At 36.0% G+C, this 20,683-nt stretch overlaps 1 protein-coding gene across 3 annotated transcripts; it reads right to left on the reverse strand.

The window, feature by feature from the left end:
* Positions 1-157: 157 nt before the first annotated feature.
* Positions 158-6,448, reverse strand: LOC131177221 (serine hydroxymethyltransferase, mitochondrial). 3 transcript variants are annotated; one of them, XM_058142178.1, is made up of 16 exons: positions 6,154-6,448; positions 5,953-6,003; positions 5,740-5,826; positions 5,258-5,379; positions 5,058-5,134; positions 4,742-4,866; positions 3,815-3,907; positions 3,154-3,246; positions 2,837-3,034; positions 2,284-2,388; positions 1,996-2,061; positions 1,749-1,826; positions 1,415-1,526; positions 1,227-1,337; positions 915-1,075; positions 158-382 (listed from the first exon to the last, which is right to left on the reverse strand). In XM_058142178.1, exons 1-15 carry the CDS (start codon positions 6,241-6,243, stop codon positions 936-938), a joined length of 1,548 nt encoding a protein of 515 aa, XP_057998161.1. In that variant the 5' UTR covers positions 6,244-6,448; the 3' UTR covers positions 158-382; positions 915-935. The 3 variants fall into 3 exon arrangements, with proteins under 3 accessions (XP_057998161.1, XP_057998162.1, XP_057998160.1); XM_058142179.1 differs by having other exon boundaries at positions 158-385; positions 6,154-6,443; XM_058142177.1 differs by lacking the exon at positions 158-382 and adding an exon at positions 397-701 and having other exon boundaries at positions 6,154-6,423.
* Positions 6,449-20,683: the final 14,235 nt, after the last annotated feature.

Below are 20,683 nucleotides of genomic sequence, written 5' to 3' on the forward strand. Positions count from 1 at the left end.
TCCCACAAGCTTAAATGGTTCTCTTCTCTCTCCCTTCTCCTTCTCTTTCTCTCCCAAAAAAAAAAAAAAAAAAAAAAATGGAAAAACCACCTGAGCTAACCTACATGGTAGTCTATCCGTTCAAGTGGAGCAATAGCATTTATAACTGGTCAGACCATTAGTAAAAAGATGTGATCACATTCAGAATGAGCAAGTTCACTGCTTTACTTGGCTTCAGTTGATGTGTGTGTGTATATACATTTAAAACGGGCACAGATCAAGGTTTGCAAGATTATATGGATAAGAAGCCCTAGTTCGCAACCTTGATATATGACCTATAAGTTAATGCCACATCTTCAAACACCTTCAGTAAGTAGAAAAACTCATTTCAAATTTGCTAAACCTGCTGCACACAAATAAAGAATCCGTAAATATTGTAAGTAGACATAAAATATGAAATTAGAACATCATATAGTTTATGAGATAAATAAGGTTAAAAATAAGCAGCAGTAGAACTACAGGCATGTAATTGCAAATGAGAATAACGGTGGCATTTTTTTTTCTTTCGCTACGAAAGTGCATGTGTTTGTAGTTTATTATTTTCCAGGGATAATTAACTAAACAATTAAAAAGTTATGTTGCATTATTATTCCTCTTCCCTTGATGCTTGATGCTTGATGCTTGATGCTTGATGCATTCTAAAAAGACAAGTGTTGGACAACCTGAACGCAGAATACAAGGATTTACCATAACAAAGATCCTAAATGTTAACTGCAAAATTTCTTTCCAAGATCCCTCAAATCACCATGAATATTGTCCTAGTGTTAAAATTTAGACATTATACATCTTCCTTCTGGGAAATGAATAGAAAATGTAGCAGGTTTTTACCCTACCCCAACAGGCTAAACTCCAACAACACTAAGGTTAACATATACCTGACGCAGATGGGTTTTTGCTCAGTTCTTGTACTTCATGGTTTCTTTCTCAAACCCAATAGTTGGGAATTGTTTAGCATACTCTTCAACATCATGGCGCAGTTTTGCAATCTCAGATTGGAAAGTAGGAATTGTAGCCACAAAGTCCTTCAACTTTGTCCCTGATTTACAAAAATTAATACGGCACAAATTGAAGACCCACAATCAACCATAAATATAAAGTCATGAGGTCACACATCACATAACCAGAATGAGCACCAGTAATGACCAGATCTAAGGTAGCAATTAATATATTATCCGAGACTTACTAACCTTTGGTTTGAGCCTTGATCTTCACTGCCAACTGCACAGCAGCGTCAAAGAATTCTGCTACCTTAACAAAATCCTCCTCAGCAAATCCCCGAGATGTAAGAGCGGGGGTTCCTGAAGTGCAGTTGGATTCATCATCGAAAGTCACTACAAACAAATCAAGTAACATTTTGTCATGAAAAGGGCTTTACCCATCCTTATGCCACCAGGAACCATGGCAGATACATCTCCTGGAACGGTGTTTTTGTTTGCAGCAATGTGAACAGCTTCCAGCACCTTTTCAACTCTGGAGCCATCAATACCCTGATATCATGAAAATTTAACGAAGCAGGGAAAAAAAGGATAGAGAGAGAAGAAATTCTACTTTGCATTATTAAAATTTAACAAATTTACAACCAAAAAATGGACCACACATTTTATTCTATTAGCACAAGTAGAATTGTCTTAAAGCAACCTTTTAACACTTCGTCTAATATCCAAGAGAAATTATATGGATGGTCAAATAGGAGAGAAAAATCTTCCTACCTTGTTCTTCAAATTCACCAAAACTAAATGGTTCTCAGTTCCACCAGAAACAAGTTCATATCCCTTCTCAACTAAAGTCTGCAAAAGTAGTAAAATTTCAAGTTACCAAGATACTGCAACGAATTGAATCTAGTCCATACTCTAATGAGATGACACATCATCATAAAAAATTCTCATCAATGAGATAAGGTTATGCTTATATAATAATGTTTAGTAACAAACTTTGCTACATCTAATAAGTTAATACCTGTGCAAATTTTGAGCAATTACTAAGAACTTGCTCTTGATAAGCTTTGTACTCTGTAGTTGTAGCCTACATGATAGAGCATGAATATATGAATAAAATAGAAGAGAAAAATAGTAAAGTGAAATGCTATGCTAATTTTGACTTAACCGGACCAGTCACTTTTGACTTAACCTGCAAATTTTCATACTAAATTAGGTTGAGTGCACATTCTGACAGGTTTGGCTGAGATAAAAATTGCCACCTATAGAAATATAAAATCAATGAAAAATATCTTATAAGCAAAATTACCTGTTTCAATGCAACTGCTAATCCGGCTATTGTGTGGTTGTGGGGGCCACCTTGAAGTCCAGGAAAGACAGCTTGATTGATTTTGTCTTCATAGTCATAGAACACCTTCAACAAGAACACAATACAAATGATAGTTCCACTTTAAAAATCAGAATTTCAGCAAAAGAAATAAGCAGCAATGATCCAGACAATACTCAACTCAACTCAACTAAGCTTTTATCCAAAAAATTTGGGGTCGGCTATATGGATTCTCTTTCTCCACCCTAAACGATTTTGGGTTAAATTCTCCGAAATGTGTAATGCTTCTAGGTCATGTTGTACTACTCTCCTCCAAGTCAGTTTAAACCTACCCCTTCTTTTCTTTCTATCCTCTAACCTAATGTGTTCTACTTGTCTAACTAGAACTTCTCTATGTCTACGCTTCACATGACCAAACTACCTCAATCTCCCTTCTCTCAACTTATCATCAATTAGCAATGATCCAGACAATGCTAACATAAAATTGGAAAGTAAAAGGGTATATAAAAATGTTAATTTTCCTTTAGCAACTCACCTGTTGACCTTGTTTGTTAACTTCTTTCACACCCTTCCTGAAGAAAATCATGGCTCCACGTGGCCCACGAAGTGACTTGTGAGTTGTGGTGGTCACTATATCTGCATATTCAAAAGGTGATGGGATGACACCACCTGCAACCAATCCACTAATATGTGCCATATCTGCCAACAGTATAGCTTTTTGCTTGTCACAAACCTGCAACACATAAACTTTAGACCCTAAAACCCCCAAATTAAATCAAAACTGCAAGCTCTAATGCATCAATGTCTTAATTGAAAATTGGAAATGCAATAAATTAATCCAAAGGAGGTTACCTTGCGAATACGTGCATAATCATATAGACGAGCATAAGCACTAGCACCGGCAACTATTAACTTTGGTCTGAAAAGAGTGGCACTTTTCTCCAACTGCAATTTATTTCACACATTCCTTTTACTCACATATAGACAAAGATGTCCAAATAACTAAGTGTTTGAAATATGATGTAGTTCTGTTCTGAACTTTCCACAAAAAAGTGAGTATGTCAATTCTTTGATGCAGCTATTGTAAAAAGATATCGCTGTTATATTCATCCAATTTTCATAGTTTTCAACTAAGGGCTTTTGAGAATCTCCACCTAGTTACCTGAAATATTTGCAATAAGGAATATCACAGCTAAATGCATCAAATGATAATAACATTACTGGTTCAGAAGGTTAAGGATTGCCTTCAGACCAGTTCCAAGATTTCATGTTCTTGTGGAAGTGGATGGACGATGGAGGGGAAGACAAAACCTCTCATTTTTTTCAAGTACTTAAAATGGGTCAACAGTAGCCAAAAGAGGAAATGGAACACATTTGGAAACACATTAGAATGAAGATAGTGTGAAAAGTAAAAAAAAAAAAAAAAGATAAATCTTCCCCAGTTAACTCAATTTCAGTACAGATGTTTTCGTAAAACAAGAACATAGTTATAACAAAGAGGGGAACTACCCACCTGGTCATAGTCAATATAGCCAGTGCTCTCATTCAATCTGTATGGCATCGTCTCAAAAAATATTGACACTGCAGATATTTTTTTGGTATCCGTCTGCAGAGTAGGAAAAGAAATGATAATAAACTTGTCCTCAAAAATACGAGAAAGTATTTCATAATACAATCAATGGACAAGCTAAACCCACTTAAATGTTATTACAATTACCAGTCATGTTATTATACTCCCTGTAGATTTTATGATCTTAAATTAAAAATAAAAATAAAAATAAAAATCAATAGAGCACAACAAGTACATCACAAAAAGAACTCAAAACTTATCGCAAGACAACTTTTTTTAGGCAATTATAGCAACACAACTTAATGATCAATGATCTTGCATTTTAACTTTTCCTTTTGATTCCCAGAAAATCAAGGAAATGGAGATTTTTATCCTTTTTCCCCCTTCATTGCTAACAAGAAACCAGAAGAAAGTAGGAAATGGAATTTGAAATCAGAGTTCCATTTCAATAGCTTAGCAGAATGCATTGTGCTGCTACCTTGGACAAGTTGGTTTGCTTTTTTATCATGAAAATTATATACAAAATGGCAAAGGAAAAAAAAGGGTTCTTCGCAAAAAATTGTCATAAAGAAACAAAGTAGCAGGGACAATGCTCTATTGGTTTCCAATGATCATAAGGCATGATCACGTTAAGCTTTTGAGAGTAAAACAGACAAGCATGAGCCAAGGGGGAAAAGGAGAATATTTCATTCATCCATGATGAACTATTTTTTTCATAAACAACTAGTTACTGCTGGTGCAAAAATATCCTGCTGACGTCCATAGGGGCGTACATCTGCTACAATTTAGGTACAGAGATACAGCATATAAATAATGTTAGAAAGTCAAATAAGACAAGTGAAGAAAGAAAATCATGGAAGTTGCAAGCACCTGATAACCATGGGAAAGATGCCCACCATGAGGAAGATCAAGTGCCATGATTCTTTCATGAGGTTTTAACAATGCAGTATAGACTTGAAAATTTGCTGGAGACCCAGATAGAGACTGCACATTCACTGCAACATAAAATTGAGAAATGTTTTCAAAGAACTGGTAAAACATGCTAACAAATCTCAGTCCATTTAAGCTTCTTTCTGAACCATGATGTGTAGATAAACAGTCTCCCTGTCATCAAATAGCAAACAACTACTACAAACAGCAGTAAAGTTCCTATCACCAGGACACAAAAGGGAAAGAGTATATGTACCTCCCCATTTTGCAGGATCCAATCGAAACGCTTCCAATGCCCGCTTCTGACATAAGGATTCTGCCATGTCAATATACCTGAAAAGTTGAAGCTCAAAAACAAAAGTTACAACGGTCAGTTACAAGAATATGCTAGCTAACCATAAAGACCTCAAATTCAATAAATTATGATAAACAAGAGATAGAGATTGCAGGCCTTACTCGTTTCCTCCATAATATCTTGCACCAGGGTATCCTTCGCTATACTTGTTGGTCATGACTGATCCAACAGCTTGCATCACCGACACAGAAGTGAAGTTCTCTGAGGGTATGAGTTCAAGCCCCTACAAACAAAATCAATTTTTGTTAGATAATCAAACTGTAAACAGTGTGCTAAACTACTTGTCCACATATCATTGGCAAACAACGTCTAATAAAATAAATATATAAATAAATAGATGGAAAAATAAAATTTTGGGAAAGAAGAAAATATGGGTCCTAAGAAGTTATGGGAGTGGGAAAATTTTATTGAATTAATTACATGTACTTCCATGGGCACAGAGGAAACCAAGTCCAAGACATGTAAACTGTATCAGTATCACAGAAGAACACAGCAAATAAACATCTAGCCAGTACTAGCCAGTACTTGAAAAAGGTCTAATTCATTATTGAAACGGTTATAAATGCATATATAGCGTACATACCTTCCATTGGCGCGCTTTCTCGAGCTCAATTATGTCAGCAATCTCAGGGTCCACCGCTTCCAGCGGTGCATTGAGCTGCTTTGGCCACTGTAAAATTGCAAATTTTCATTTAGGATTTAAAAAAATATATATCAGATTTATAGAAGTAGAACAACAAAATAACGAAAGCGAAAAGTGGAATGAGATATGTTAGAGAAAATTTCTTGAGCTTACCCTGACATGAGATTTCTCCTTCTCATACACAGCTTCATCAGGCAACGAAGACTGCAAAGGAACAAATGAAGATGATGAGAACTAGAAAATGAAAACAAAAGGAGAATCAATTGTTGAGGGAGTTAACGGTTTCATCTGTTTGGTTATCGGCAAAATAAGGGAAAACAAAGGAAAAGAACGGAGAGAGATATAGAAGAGAACCATGTAATAGAGGGAGGTGGCATTGAAGAGAGGGCGAATAGGTTTGTCAATAGAAGAGGAGAGCCTGCGAAGCGCCATTGCCATTGCCATTTCTTCTCTTTCTTTCTCTGAATTTGAATATTGTTTTTGTGCTTTGATGGACTTGCGGTGGTTAAAAAAATATTTAATTTTATTTATATTTATTTATTTATTTATTTATTCTGGTTCTGTTGTTGTCCTGTGTTGGTGGCTGATGATCTCGTTATCCCCTCGAAGGGAAAGGGGTTGCTCTCCCTAAACTCTCATGCTCGCTCTCGCTCTAGCTTCTTCTCTATTTTTTTTTATAAAATGATAAAAGATAAACCGGCTGAATGGAATTAAGATATCCTTCGTATCTTATGTTAGCACAATTAAAATTTATGCTCTCTAATTTAATAATTAAAGTTCACCGATAATTTACTAGTTTAGTAATTAATGATGCTATAAGCTTGAGAGTGATCTCAAGTTCAAGTAATGATGGTATTAAAATTTTAATTTAAGAGGTCTAATTAAAATATATTATTTATTAATAAATTATTTATTTAAATATTAATTGAAGAGATTGAATAACTAATGATAATAATCGTTTCATAATTATAAAATAAAATTTATATAAAATTATTATTAAACTTACTTAAAATTTTTAAAACCTTCAAAGTTTTATAATCATCAAAATTTAATATAAAAATAAAAAAAAATTTTAAATTATCATTAAATCCTTGAAAATTTTTAAAATTTCAAGGGGTTCAATGCCCCTCTTCGCCCACCCTTGACTCTGTCCCTGGGTTCAAGCCTGAAAGCTGTAAGTGTGTCGTTTGACCTGAAATCTTACAGCTCACTATCTGAATCCCATGACCCTTAGGCAATTGTGAAGGCTAAAAAAGTGATTGGTCTAATTGGTTAACAGCTGAAATATACTTTTTAACGATTAAAAAAATAAAATAAAGTTCACCTTTAAAGGGTTAAAAGATATTTTAATTTTATTTTATAAAATTGAGGTATATTATATGATATTTTAAAATGATATTAGATTGGATGTAGCGAATATTTAGGGTGGTGAGAGGACGAGAAATAAACAATGTTGCACGAAAACCAGCCATGAAAGCCCTATCCGAACTGCTGCCATTTCTTGGCCACAAAGCGAAGATTTGTAAGTATAACCTGATAGGATACGATGTGTATTTGCGAGAGATATTTCGCCACGAAAGATTTTATCCTTCGCTTCTTACCAAACCCATGTTACAAGCATAAACTCATCCATCATTATCACATACATTGTCGTCTCGTCCGAGACTCCGAGTCAAGCTTCCCTATAAAACAATTTCTTTTTATTATTTTAAAAATAAAATAAAAAATTTCAATTTTATCGTAATCACATTAATATCTCTTAAGATAAATTACTGTTTGATCTCTAAATTTTATCATTATGAATATTTTTATTCCTGAATTTTTATTATTATTAATATTTTAATTTTTTATTATTTATTTTTTAGTTTTTCTATTAATAATTAATTTAATGAAAATAGGTTTTCTTTGGATTTATAAAGGGCTAGAATTTACAAAGTAGAGGAATTTTAAAAGGCTAACACCATCCTGGGCCAAGAAACAGAAGAGTGGCTCAAATGAGGCTTTATTTAAAGGCCTGCTTTTGAAGCTAAGGATTGGCTGGTGTCTGTCTTCACTCTGCCAACCAAATTTTTATTTGCAATAATGTTAAATTTACTCTGTATTTTTTGACATATTTAGTAGCGGCAATTATTTTTGAAATCGTCTCAATTCACTCTACACCCCATTAATTTTTTTTTTAATTATATGAATGAAAATGAAAATTTTCTCTTTATTATGAATTTTCATAATATATTTTAATAGTAATATGGATAAATAATAATACGACCATAATCTGACAATTGGATTTAATAATATATTTTTTTTCTTTTTATACCCTTAATTCTTGACTTTGAGATATGGATTCTACACAAATCAAATGGAGCTTTTTTAACCAAAAATTAGAGGTATTTTTTCATTTTTTTGCACATGGAAGTGCTTGAATAGTATTCAATGACACTACAATTAATGAAGCAAATAAATCATAGCAAACAAATAATGGCAGTTCTATTTATTTTGTCCATGTGAACTCACCAACTTTGTCCTAAGATATCTTCACCCCCATTATGTGAAAACTCCATTGCTCTCCCAAGTCTCTCTCTCTCTCTCTCTCTCTCTCTCTCTCTCTCTCTCTCTCTCTCTCTCTCTCTCTCTCTATATATATATATATATATGTGTGTGTGTGATGATGATGAAGAAGATTTGGTTTGTCCACACTCCACATGCTCACAACTCAACCAAATCAAAGTCTAGTTTAAGGGTTACAGGCTATTTTACATCAATATGATAAGAACTTCAAAAAGTTGAAAAGGAATTATATAGAAAAATTTTTATTTAGATTCGATTTATTATAAATTTAAAATATAAATATGTGAAATTTATATATTTAATATGTGAATTTCATCATATATTTTATTTATTGAATTTATAGTGGACTGAATTTAGATAAAAAAAATTCGAGCATGATATATATTTTGATAATTTCTTATCAATTTTCATCAAGACATCATTTATGTAGTCAAGAAATTAATTAATTAATTAATTAATGGGACCATTGTATGAAAATTTATATGCTTGGTGAAAAATGTAAATCTTAGGTCATGCCAGTGCAATCATATGTCTATATAATTCCATTTCATAGTCTCAACATAAATGTTTTTAATTTAATCTTTTAAAATAAAGAGTGAAAAGAGAATATAATATCTTTTTTATCCGGAGGATTATGAAAAGAGTCATTTATTTAATTATGAATTTGTAAAATCCCTAATTTTTAAATTTATTATTTTATGAGTAAATATTAATATTTTATTTTATTTAAATTTTAGGAAATTATTTGAAATTTTTCAGATTTTAGAAATCGGGTTTGATTTTTCGAAAATATAAAACTTTGATGATTTTTAAAAATTAATTTAAAGACCACATAGCAAAACTAAAAATATATTTGAACTCTACGAATTTTTCTGAGTTTCTTAGAATTTTTTTAGAATTTTTGGGCCTCGTTTTCGATCCCAAGGTAGAGTAAAAATTTAAAATTTTGTATCATGAATCGGATCGGACCTGTCGAATCGAACCGGCCGTTTCTTTTTTTCTTCCTTCCTCGTGCGCGCGCCCGACACTCCTCCTTCCTCTCCCATTCCTCTCACGCTGCGCTGCCGCTACCCCAGCCCTCCCGACTCGCTGGCGAGCCGCCCCAGCCCCTCCACGCCGCCGAAAAAGCTGCGCAAAACCTCCCCTTCGCGCAGGGCGTCGTTTCACCTTCCCGGCCAAAATTTAGCCTATCTGACCACCGATCAGATCGAGTCTCGTGTAAAAACTCTTCTACACTTCGAGAGCTTTCCATAAACACCAAGAACACCAAAATCCATCTAGCGATTTATCCAATTTTTGTCTGGGAAGTTTTAGCCCATTTCAACTTTTGAGCTAGATTTCTCGCAAACCGTGAACCCCACGAGAAAATCGAGAGCATCAGAGTGCTCCACATGTCAAGAGCTTCGTGGCAATACTAATTTCAAAATTTTCTAATAACGTTTTTCGGTTGTTTCTACGAAACTTCGTAGTGTTTTTTCGAGCACTAAATGAGCTTAGAAAATTCCGTAAAAATTCTATACTAACTCTCGTGTTATGGGCTTCGTGGAGGTACCTTCAATTCGAGGAAATTCAACGGTTGCCCGGGTCTGTAAATTTCAGGCCGGACAGACAAGCTACCGAAAAAGTCTTGGAATTGGGTCGAGATTTTGGCTACCCCACCGTTGTCAGACGTCCCGAGCGCGTTCCCAGGGTCGGAATCAGCATAGGTAAACCCGAACCTTACTTTTTCTTAATTATTTAGTGCTTAAATTGGGTTAAAAATCCATAGAATATTCATGATAGCTTAGAAAATTATAATTCCTTTTGCATTAGCTTAGTAATATTGCTAAGGACCGCGAGGCAAAGTTTTAGAATTTTTAGAGCTCATTTGGGTAGTTTTTGTAAAAGGGTTAATTATAAGGACTAAACTGTAATTTTTCATATTATGATTGTTGACTATTTGGATGGGCCCAGGAGAGGCTGTGTGATGTGATTGAGTTATGGGTGTGTGGTTTGTGGATATAGAAGTGCGTTTTAAGCCCTTTTACAGGTTGGGTAGGTCTAGGTAAAAGGAAGACTCTGCCAGATTTTCAACACGACTTAGGACATCTTTGGTTTTTTTCTTAGTTTGTATTGAGTCAAATTTATTAAATAATTATAATAAAATTATTAGGTGAGCCGGGACAGCCTTCCTCCTCTGCCCAACCGCCACAGTAACTTCGGTTGAGTCTGTGAGTAAAATATTAATTTTAATTATAATTTCGATATTATTATATGTGCAAGCATGCCCATGCATCACTTATAAATATGTATCTATGTAGTTAAATACTAGACACGTTTTATATTTCATTCATAATTGTTGAAGTGCCATGGATGTTGTTTGTGGTAATTTGGAGCAGTGTGTGTGCGTGGCATGCGTGTGGTATGGTATTGGATATGGACAGGATGGGTAGACACAGCTTGAGAGACACTCGCTGGGACCCGGTCCTTTGGGGTAGACACGGCTTGAGAGACACTCGCTGGGACCCCGCATTTGGTTTATTAAGCGAAAGTTCGGCTTGAGAGACACTCGCTGGCAGAGGTTGGATTAAGAGGGTTGTATAGGGGATCAGCTCCCATATATGTATTGTTTGACAGTGTTGGGTGTGTGAGTGCTCCAAATTGCCTTTTTGCTATTATGATATGAAAATATTGACGATGTTGCATTTCACTCCACAGGGTGCATTAGCTTTAGATAGCTATAGAGATTATGGTTAAAATTGATATTTTACTCTCTGAGTCGAACGCTCACTCCTGTTCATTTATTTTTCCAGGCTACAGGAGGATTATTATTATGGTTAACCTACTTTTCTTCTTTGCAGGTCCATTGAAAGTATTTAATATATTTTGAACAATGAGTTAAATTTTAGACTCCGCATGTGTTAGAAGTACTTATTTTATTTGGGCATATATTATAAAAGTTATGTTGGACCTGTAAGATTATTAACTGTATGCATGATGGAATTGAATGAGGGAGCTGAGCTCCCATTTGAGTTATGACCTTTTTATTATGTGGAAGGTGAGCTGAGCTCCCTAATTTATTATATATTGTGTTTACTGGTCGGGCGAGTCAAAAACTCCCCGTTAAATGGTCCATTTTATGGTCGAACTCTGTCCAGTTGAATTCTTGAAATTGGGCTCAAATGGGCCTTAGAGTTGGGTCGAGGAATAGTTAGGCTTACTACGGACCTTGGGGGCTTTAGGTTGGCCCAGGTCCTAGTGCCGGTCTGGTCCATAGGTTGGGTCGTGAAGAATGTGGTATCAGAGCGTAGGCCCCAGATTCATAGGGAATATTTGTCTAAAGTGTTGGGAAGAGTCTAATAGGAGTCATATGCGAAGAATAAGGTCCACATTTGTCTTGCATTGTCATCTTTGCTTCTAGTTTCTGCTTTATATAATTGTATATAAATATAAGTCTATAGAGCTGTATAATATGCCGTTTTGAAATTTTGTGGGCTAATGCTGCTGAATTTCAAGAAAATGCGTAGAAGCAGAAGAGTTGCCACTGCACCAGAACCGGATGTGCCTGACGAGGTGTCGGCACAGGATGAGGCGCCTGCCCCGAGGAGGCGGGGGTAAGAGGCCTAGAGCTGCTCAAGTAGAAGAGCAGCTGCCACTAGTTCAGGATCAGTCTTTTATGGCGCAGGGTCCCATGGACCTAATGGCAGCTACCTTAGCCAGATTGCAGAGAACCATCGATATGATGGCACAGTATATGGTCCACCATCCCCAACAGCAGCGGTCTACCACACCAAGAGGGGAACCTTACAAACAAATAATTAATTTCAAAAAGTTGGTGCCTGGTACTTGTGATGTGTCAGACGATGCCTATCGATTTTTGAATTTTTGCAAATAGGCAGGGATGGAGTTGCAATTGACTGATAGGAGGCTTATAGAGTGTGTGCAGCATGTGTTGGGGCCAGTGCCAAGATAGTGGATGACAGACTACGTACTACCTCGTATTGAAGGTTTGTCTTAGACTCAGTTTGTGGAACTGTTTATCCATAGGTTTGTGCCAAAAAGTTTCAGAGATCAAAAGTAATGGGTCTTTGAGGCCTTAAGGCAGAATGGCAGATCTGTAGATGAATATGCTACAAAATTTTCGGAACTGAGCAGGTATGCCCCTACAGCAGTGGCTACAGAAAGTATGAAGGTGAAAAGGTTCCTAAAGAGGCTGGACATGAGGTATGCAAACCTGGTCATGATGTCTGATCAGTCTTTTGATATGGTAGTTGATCGAGCCCGACAGATTGAGATTAGCTATACAGGAGATGATAGTGGAAGGGCAAAGAAGAATAGAGCAGAAGGTTCTTTAGGTGTTCCCTACATGGGTACCACGGATAGTGGCGGCCAAAGTCACTACAGAGAAAGAGGTAGAAGCAATATGAAGGGTAGTTTTAAACACAAATCTCGAGGATTCAGACCAGGGTACGGATCCAGTAGTGGTCAAAGTTCAGTTATAGCCTGGTCAGTTCAGATCCTCCTTTGCACCTTGCACGCAGTGTGGAAGAGGACATTCAAGACCTTGTATGATGGGTTCAAGAGTATGTTTCTGGTATGGCCAACTGGGTCACTTGCTAGAGAATGTCCAGTGTTCAGCGAGCCACAGATGGGGTCACAGGGTTCTATTGCAAATGTTCCTCGTCAGTTGTATCCTGGTGCTTCTAGCATGGCAGGCAGTCAGTTCAGTGGCCAACAGGGCCGAGGACAAGGAGGACATGGATTTGGAGGCAGATCAGGAGGTAGAAGTCAATATCAGGGTTCTGCAACGCAGGGTAGGGGTCAAGCTCGGGTTTTCACCCTGACCCACCAGGATGCTCAAGCTTCCAATGCAGTTGTGGCAGGTATTCTTCTAGTCTGTTCCTATGAGGCTCGTGTTTTGATAGATCCGGGTGCTATGCACTCATTTGTTTTCCTAGTGTTTGCCATGAGATTGGATAGGAACCCTACAACTTTAGAATGCCCTTTGTCTGTAGCTACCCCGCTTAGTGACAACATAGATGTAGATAAGGTTTTTTCGGGTAGTCCAGTAGTAGTGGATGGAAGAATCCTCCCAGTAGACTTGGTTCCTCTACCAGTAATGGATTTCGATGTAATTCTAGGAATGGATTGGTTGACAACTCATTATGCCACTTTAGACTGCAGGAACAAAAGGGTGTATTTCCACATACCTGGTGTGGAAAAGTTTAGCTTTGATGGTGACAGGAGCGTGGCCCCATATAATTTGGTGTTAGCAATTAGTGCTAGAAAGATGTTGAGGTGTGGATGTCAAGGGTATTTGGCATTGGTGAGAGATACATTTGTAGAAGGTCTTAACGTGGAAAATGTTCCTATTGTCAGAGAATTCATGAATGTCTTCCCTGAGGAGCTTCCAGGGTTACCACCAAAAAGGGAAATAAAATTCTGCATTGATGTTGTGTCGGGTACAAACCCCATATCAATGCCTGTCACACCCTACTCCCCCGTAAGATGTAATATGATCCCGTAGTACACCTAATGAATTACCGTACTTCGCCTACTGATAACCCATTAGATATACTATAAGGGATTTTAAAATAATTTTCGTGAAATTTAAATCATCGATTAAAATCTGGTGTTATAAAATATTTTTTCAAAATTTCAGCAAAGTGCCGACTGTGTTTTGAGAAAACATTTCTTCAAACTTGAAAAGGAAAACACTCCCAATATGTTTTCTCAAATATAACTCCAATAACTTCATTTCAACTCACAATTCAATTCTCAATAATCAAATCAATCTCATCATAAAGAACATTTCATTGATTACAAGACTCAATATTTATATCACAATAATTTATATTTAATTACATACCAAAATATTTTACAATAGTTTTTATACAATTGCTCAAATAATTTACATACATATTATTACAAGCATATATCAAAACTTGTGTACATGGGTATACCTGGAGCTGATCTGAATGTCTCTTCAAAGAAGCTTACTCAATTGCTCTATGCTTTTTTCACCTGCGACAGCATACAAAGCTATCGTTGAGTGGTGAACTTAGTGGTGCATAACTATAATTTAAAACATAGTATAATATACCTTAACAAAAATTACAGCAAATAATTTGGGAATCTGTATACTCATCAAATTGCAAAACTCAAAATATTCATTGCCAATAATATAAATCATTTGTATAAAATGACTTTGATCAAGAAATTCAATTTATCAAATCATAACTAACCATTTAAGGTAATTCCAACAATTTATTGGAAATAAAGATTAATTCCAATAAAATCAATTACACATAAATCCCATTTGAAATCGAAATTCTTTACTATTCAATAACTATTCTTTATCTCAAAAACCATTCTTTATCTCAAAAGCCATTCTTTATCTCAAAAACCATTCTTTATCTCAAAAACCATTCTTTATCTTGAAAACCATTCTTTATCTCACTAACTATGCAAGACTAATCCGAAACGGCCATCTTCGAGGTGATTCTAACTCCCTATGGTTGGGGAGGTCGAATCAGATTCTAACTCCCTATGGTCGGGGAGGTCAAATTATCCTGCACAATACACACCACAATAATAAATCTTTTGAAAGGGCCATAACATAAAACTTATATCTAACCTCTAATAAGAGGAGAATCTAAGCCTGTGCACGTACCATGGTAATCAAAACACTACTAACTCCATTTTCTTCTCAACAAATGAGAGAGACGGGTAATAACCTAGTCAATCATCTTTAGTGAGATATAAAACAATATCACAATCCTTTTAGTGAGCATAAATCACAATACAATTCGATTCAAAGTCAATTCCAACATCCAATAACTTTTATGCTCATCACAATTCAAATCATAAATTTGCATTTTTCCATGCAAATTGCCCATCACAATTCAAAACATGTTCTATCACAATTTTCCAAAACATAATTTATTCAATCCATAACAATGCTTAATACTTGTGGAAATACCATTTCAAAAAGCTAAATTCATACATACTATAACAATTTCAATAATCATTGAATTAAATCCAATGCTTGTTAAACATAATACATAAGAAAAATATGTCATTTAATCATATGAAATATTCAGAACAAAATCACTTAAAAACTAGTTGTGCACAAACCTGATTTGAGTCGCTTCTAGGCCTTGACTCAATGTTCCTTATGCTTCCCAATATCCTTTTCAACTGAAGCACACAATTTAAAGTGTTTCAGTACTCAGTTAAATTGTTTCTAATAATAAAATCCAATATCTAAATTTTCTTGATACTATTCCTTTCAATTCATTTCATTAGTCAACCTATAATGTTGACCTTTAATGCACTCTAGGTGATTAATTTAATGTTCCCAATATGTCACATTTTAGAGCCATTTAGTGTTGGTATATGTTACCAAATTCATTTTCAAGTGTATTGCATTTTATTACAATTTATCAGATTTTGGTGTACTATTTTGACCTAGCCGGACGACCTAGTTCTCTCGGTTTTCGGGTTTTGGTCCAAACTACAAACTTGTAGGTCTATGTCTTATTGCACGTGGGGCAAAATTTCAGGTCATTCTGAGTTGTGTAGACCAAGATATGGTCAATTTACCAATGCTGGATAGAATGCACTAAAATGGTAGGATTATGTCATTTTTAGGTCATTTTCACTTCTGCCAGTTTTAGTACCCGAACTTGTGAAAGCTATTTGGCTTGGTTCTAGCCATTTCTGAGCTTTGGTGTCTTCATAAGAATTGTAGATCTATGTCTAAAATATTCATGGCAAAAATTTCAGGTCAATTGGACCTGTTTTGAGTGAGTTATGGTCCTCCTAAAGACTACTGTTCATATGGTCAAAAATTCTGGCTTGCACTTACCTATTCCGGATTTAGTCAATTTTTATGTCACTTTGTGGACAGAATTTAGGTAAGCTTCCTTCATGAAAGTTGGCACATTTTGTGTCTAGTTTCACCTCCAATTAGTCTCATACCAATTGGAGTCACACACTTAAGGTTCTAAGCTAAAACATACATTGCCCTACTACACATTCTTCATCACTTACTAATTACACATTCTATACTTACCAAGCTAACTCTTTCATGCCAATTCTGGTTTGTACCATACCATTAACACACTTAACAACATATTTTGGTCATTTTGGACAGCTTGTAACCATTCTCAATATACACATTATAACTCAGAATTTTTTAAAGTCCATTTACACAATTTAACCACATGAACATACCCCATTTACGTATCCAATTCCAATCTATTATACACATATACATGCTGCCACCATAAACAACATAATTCAATAAAACAAACCATAAAATAACACATTTCAACTACACTTTAAAAGTTGCCGAATTACACATCTCTTTCAAATTGCTTCCAAGCTTCCAAAACCAAGTGCACTATCACACATACACTTAGTATACATTATCCAAATTTTTTCTATACACATAAACACTTATACCAACATCTTAAACTACCATTAACAAGTAAAAACAAGTTACAAATAGTGAGTTTCCATGGCTATCGAAATGGTGTACCACCATTAAAACATCAAACTTCAAAACTTCTACCACAAAACCACTCACCACAACATCCACTCAAAGTTTAATGAAACAAGAATGGAGAACACTTACTTACCACTTTTGAAGCTTGACCAAAACCTCACCAAACCTCTTTAAAATTGACACCAAAATCTTCCTTGCAAGGTGAGGATTAACTTTAAAGAAAGGACTTAGGGGAAAGGATGGCTCCAAAGGGTTTGCATGGAGCTCAACCAAAACGGCAATGGAGTTTCTCTCCCAAATGATTTTCGGCTGGTTTGCCAAATGAAGAAGATGATGGAATATTCTACCCAAAATCTACTTAATGGTCCACTTTGAAAATGTTAGTGGAGCACTAAAATCATTTATAATATTTGTTTAATCAAAATTTTCATAATTCCCACATTTAACCCCTTTTCTTTCACTATTTAAATTATGGACCACCATTTTAATTTTCATGGTATTTTAAAAATTTAATATCATTTATTTTTAATGTACATTTAGGTTAAAAGGTAACTCGGGGTATCAATTGATCACAATACCCGTATTTGGGTTGCTTTTTGGCTTTTTCGGTAACACCGATTTTTTGTCGGTTTCTCGATTTTTCGTTTTTTCTTTGTACTAATTATTTGATTTTTTTTTGATATTTCTAATATCATTTATTTTTCAATATATGTTTATTTAAGTCCCAAAAATATTTTCTAGGGTTCCCCGCGGTCCAAAGTTAGTCAACGGCCCACGCCGCAACTTCTCGGTGCGATTATCCATCGGTACGGTTTTGTTCATTTAGCTTAGTTCTATTTTCTCTCTTTTATTTTTTCTTTATTTTTTTCTTGTATTTTCCTCTATTGTATTTCACTACCTTATATCTCCACACTAATATTTAAATATAACTCCAAGCATCCTAGTGTCCTAGACAATCGCCACCCAACAAGAGAACGCACTCCCGAACATAGGGGTGTTACAATTCTCTCCCCCCCCCCCCTTAAAATAAATTTCGTTCATGAAATTTTACCCAATAGCCATCTTACAATATTCACACGTTTATTTCCTCCTTTTTATATGATCGTATAATCTTCTTTCCTCTGAATTTGTGTAAGACTTTTAACAATCTAATATAATATTTACTTTATTTATACAGCACTAATCTTTTCTTACTATCGTTCTATCTAATATTTCGATTCATGTTCCCTTCTTGAATGACTATTATGGTCGTATTAGAATTACTTATCTAATCATGGGTCCTTTAACCATTCTAGTCAACAATCTTACTCACATTCGTAACATTTCTTTGTTATATCTGAACCAACTATTCAAATTTTTACTTCCACAACTCTTTTTATCTATTAATATTCTATAACTTACTTCCTTTTGTACTAAACTATAACCTTTCGATAATCTAATTTTTGAGTTTTAATTCCCTAAGTAGGATTTCCAAACTCATTTTCAATAAAAAAATTTTGTCCTGACATAACTATACCAATACAGATGCCGTTGGCAACTATTCTCATCTTGGTGCACTATCAGTAGTACGTAGCTCTACACAATAATCTCAAGTCGGTACTGTAATCTTCAGCTTATAGTATAAACATCAAGAACATTGCATAGTTACTACGATACATTCCAATAGATCAAACTTTCCTATCTTTTATCCTATAGGCATTTTGTGCAGGATTTTTCCAAGATAACAGCTCCCCTAACTAAGTTAACTCGGAAGAATGTTCCATTCATTTGGACAGATGATTGTGAGGAGAGTTTCTAGAAGCTTAAAGAGTGTCTAACCACCGCCCCTGTGTTGACATTACCGATGAGTAGTAAAGGATATACCGTGTACTGTGATGCCTCCAAAATTGGCTTAGGGTGTGTTTTGATGCAGAATGGAAAAGTAGTGGCTTATGTTTCAAGGCAGCTAAAGAGGCATGAGCAGAACTACCCCACCCATGATTTGGAAATGGCGGCTATAGTCTTTGCACTAAAGATCTGGAGACACTACCTGTATGGTGAAGTGTGCGAGATATACACCGACCACAAGAGTTTGAAATACATCTTCCAACAGAGGGATTTAAATTTGAGACAGGAAAGGTGGATGGAGCTTCTGAAAGACTTTGATTGTACCATCCAGTACCACCCTGGGAAGGCCAATATAGTAGCAGATGCTTTAAGCAGAAAATTTTTTGGCAACTTGGCACACATATCAGCGGAGAAGAGACCGTTGTTTCAGAAAATACATAAGTTGATGGATCAAGGTATGATCTTAGATCTTTCAGATGATGGGGTATTGTTAGCCCATTTTTTGGTAAGACCAGACCTACGAGATAGAGTCAGAGTTTCCCAGCACAGAGACCCACAATTGATGAAGATCATAGAAAGAGTATAGCAGGGTAAAGGTGGTGAGTTTGGATTTGCCAATGATAGTGCCCTTATGCAAGGTTCCAGGATATGTGTGCCCGACGTGGACAATCTCAGAAATGAAATCATGTGAGAGGCACACTGTACACTGTACAATGTCCACCCAGGCTCTACCAAGATGTACCATGATGTGAAAAATGGTGGAATGGCATGAAGAGAGACATAACAGACTTTGTGTTCAAGTGCTTGACTTGTCAAAAGGTGAAGTTTGAACACCAGATGTCGTCAGGGAAGCTGTAAGAGCTCCCTATCCTAGAATGGAAGTGGGAAATGATTACTATGGATTTTGTGACTAGGTTGCCTCGTACCACGTGGGGATATGATTCGATATGGGTAATTGTAGACTATCTGACTAAATCATCTCATTTCTTGCCTGTGAAGACTACATATTCTGTTGCACAGTACGCCCAGCTCTATATTCGAGAAATAGTCAGATTGCATGGAGTTCCTGCTTCCATAATATCTGACAGAGGGCCCCAGTTCACTACTTAGTTTTGGAGGAAGTTGCAGGAGGCGCTTGGCACACAGTTGAACTTTAGTACCACTTTCCACCCTCAGACAGATGGGCAGTCCGAAAGAACAATCCAAACACTGGAAGACATGCTTCACATGTGTGTTTTGGATTTTGGAGGTCAATGGGATGATTAGCTATCCTTGGTGGAGTTTGTCTACAATAACAATTATCATTCCAGCATAGGGATAGCACCCAGAAAGTGTAGGTCTCCTCTATGTTGGATGGAAATGGGAGAAGCGAAGGTGCATGATATAGATCTAGTGCAGTATACTTCAGGGATAGTTCCTTTAATCAAGGAACGATTGAAAACAGCTTTCAGTAGGCAGAAAAGTTATGCAGATCCCAGGCGGAGGGATGTGGAGTTTGTAGTAGGCGATTATGTATTCCTGAAGATTTCTTCGATGAAGGGAGTCAAGAGATTTGGAAAGAAGGGCAAGTTGGCACCTCGGTATATTAGACCTTTTGAGGTTACTGATAGAGTTGGAGCAGTTGCCTATCGGTTGGAGTTACCACCCAACCTTTCTCATGTTCTTCCTGTGTTTCACATCTCTATGCTCAGGAAATACATACCTGATCCTTCTCATGTGCTACAGCCAGATATAGTACAGCTAAAGGAAGACTTGACGTTTGAGGAGCAACCTGTAGCCAAAGTGGACTACCAAGTGAGGCAGCTAAGATTAAAACAGATCCTTATGGTTAAGGTTTTGTGGAGGAGCCAGTCAGTTGAAGAGTGCACCTGGGAGTCAGAACGGGACATGCGTAGCAAGTACCCTTATCTATTCAATATGTAATTTTGTACTTTATTCTGCCTTGTATAAAAATTTGAGGATGAATTTTTTGTAAGGGGGGAAAGAATGTAATACCCATAA

The sequence above is a fragment of the Hevea brasiliensis genome, unplaced genomic scaffold (assembly GCF_030052815.1).
Source record: "Hevea brasiliensis isolate MT/VB/25A 57/8 unplaced genomic scaffold, ASM3005281v1 Scaf365, whole genome shotgun sequence".
Classification (NCBI taxonomy): Eukaryota; Viridiplantae; Streptophyta; class Magnoliopsida; order Malpighiales; family Euphorbiaceae; genus Hevea; species Hevea brasiliensis.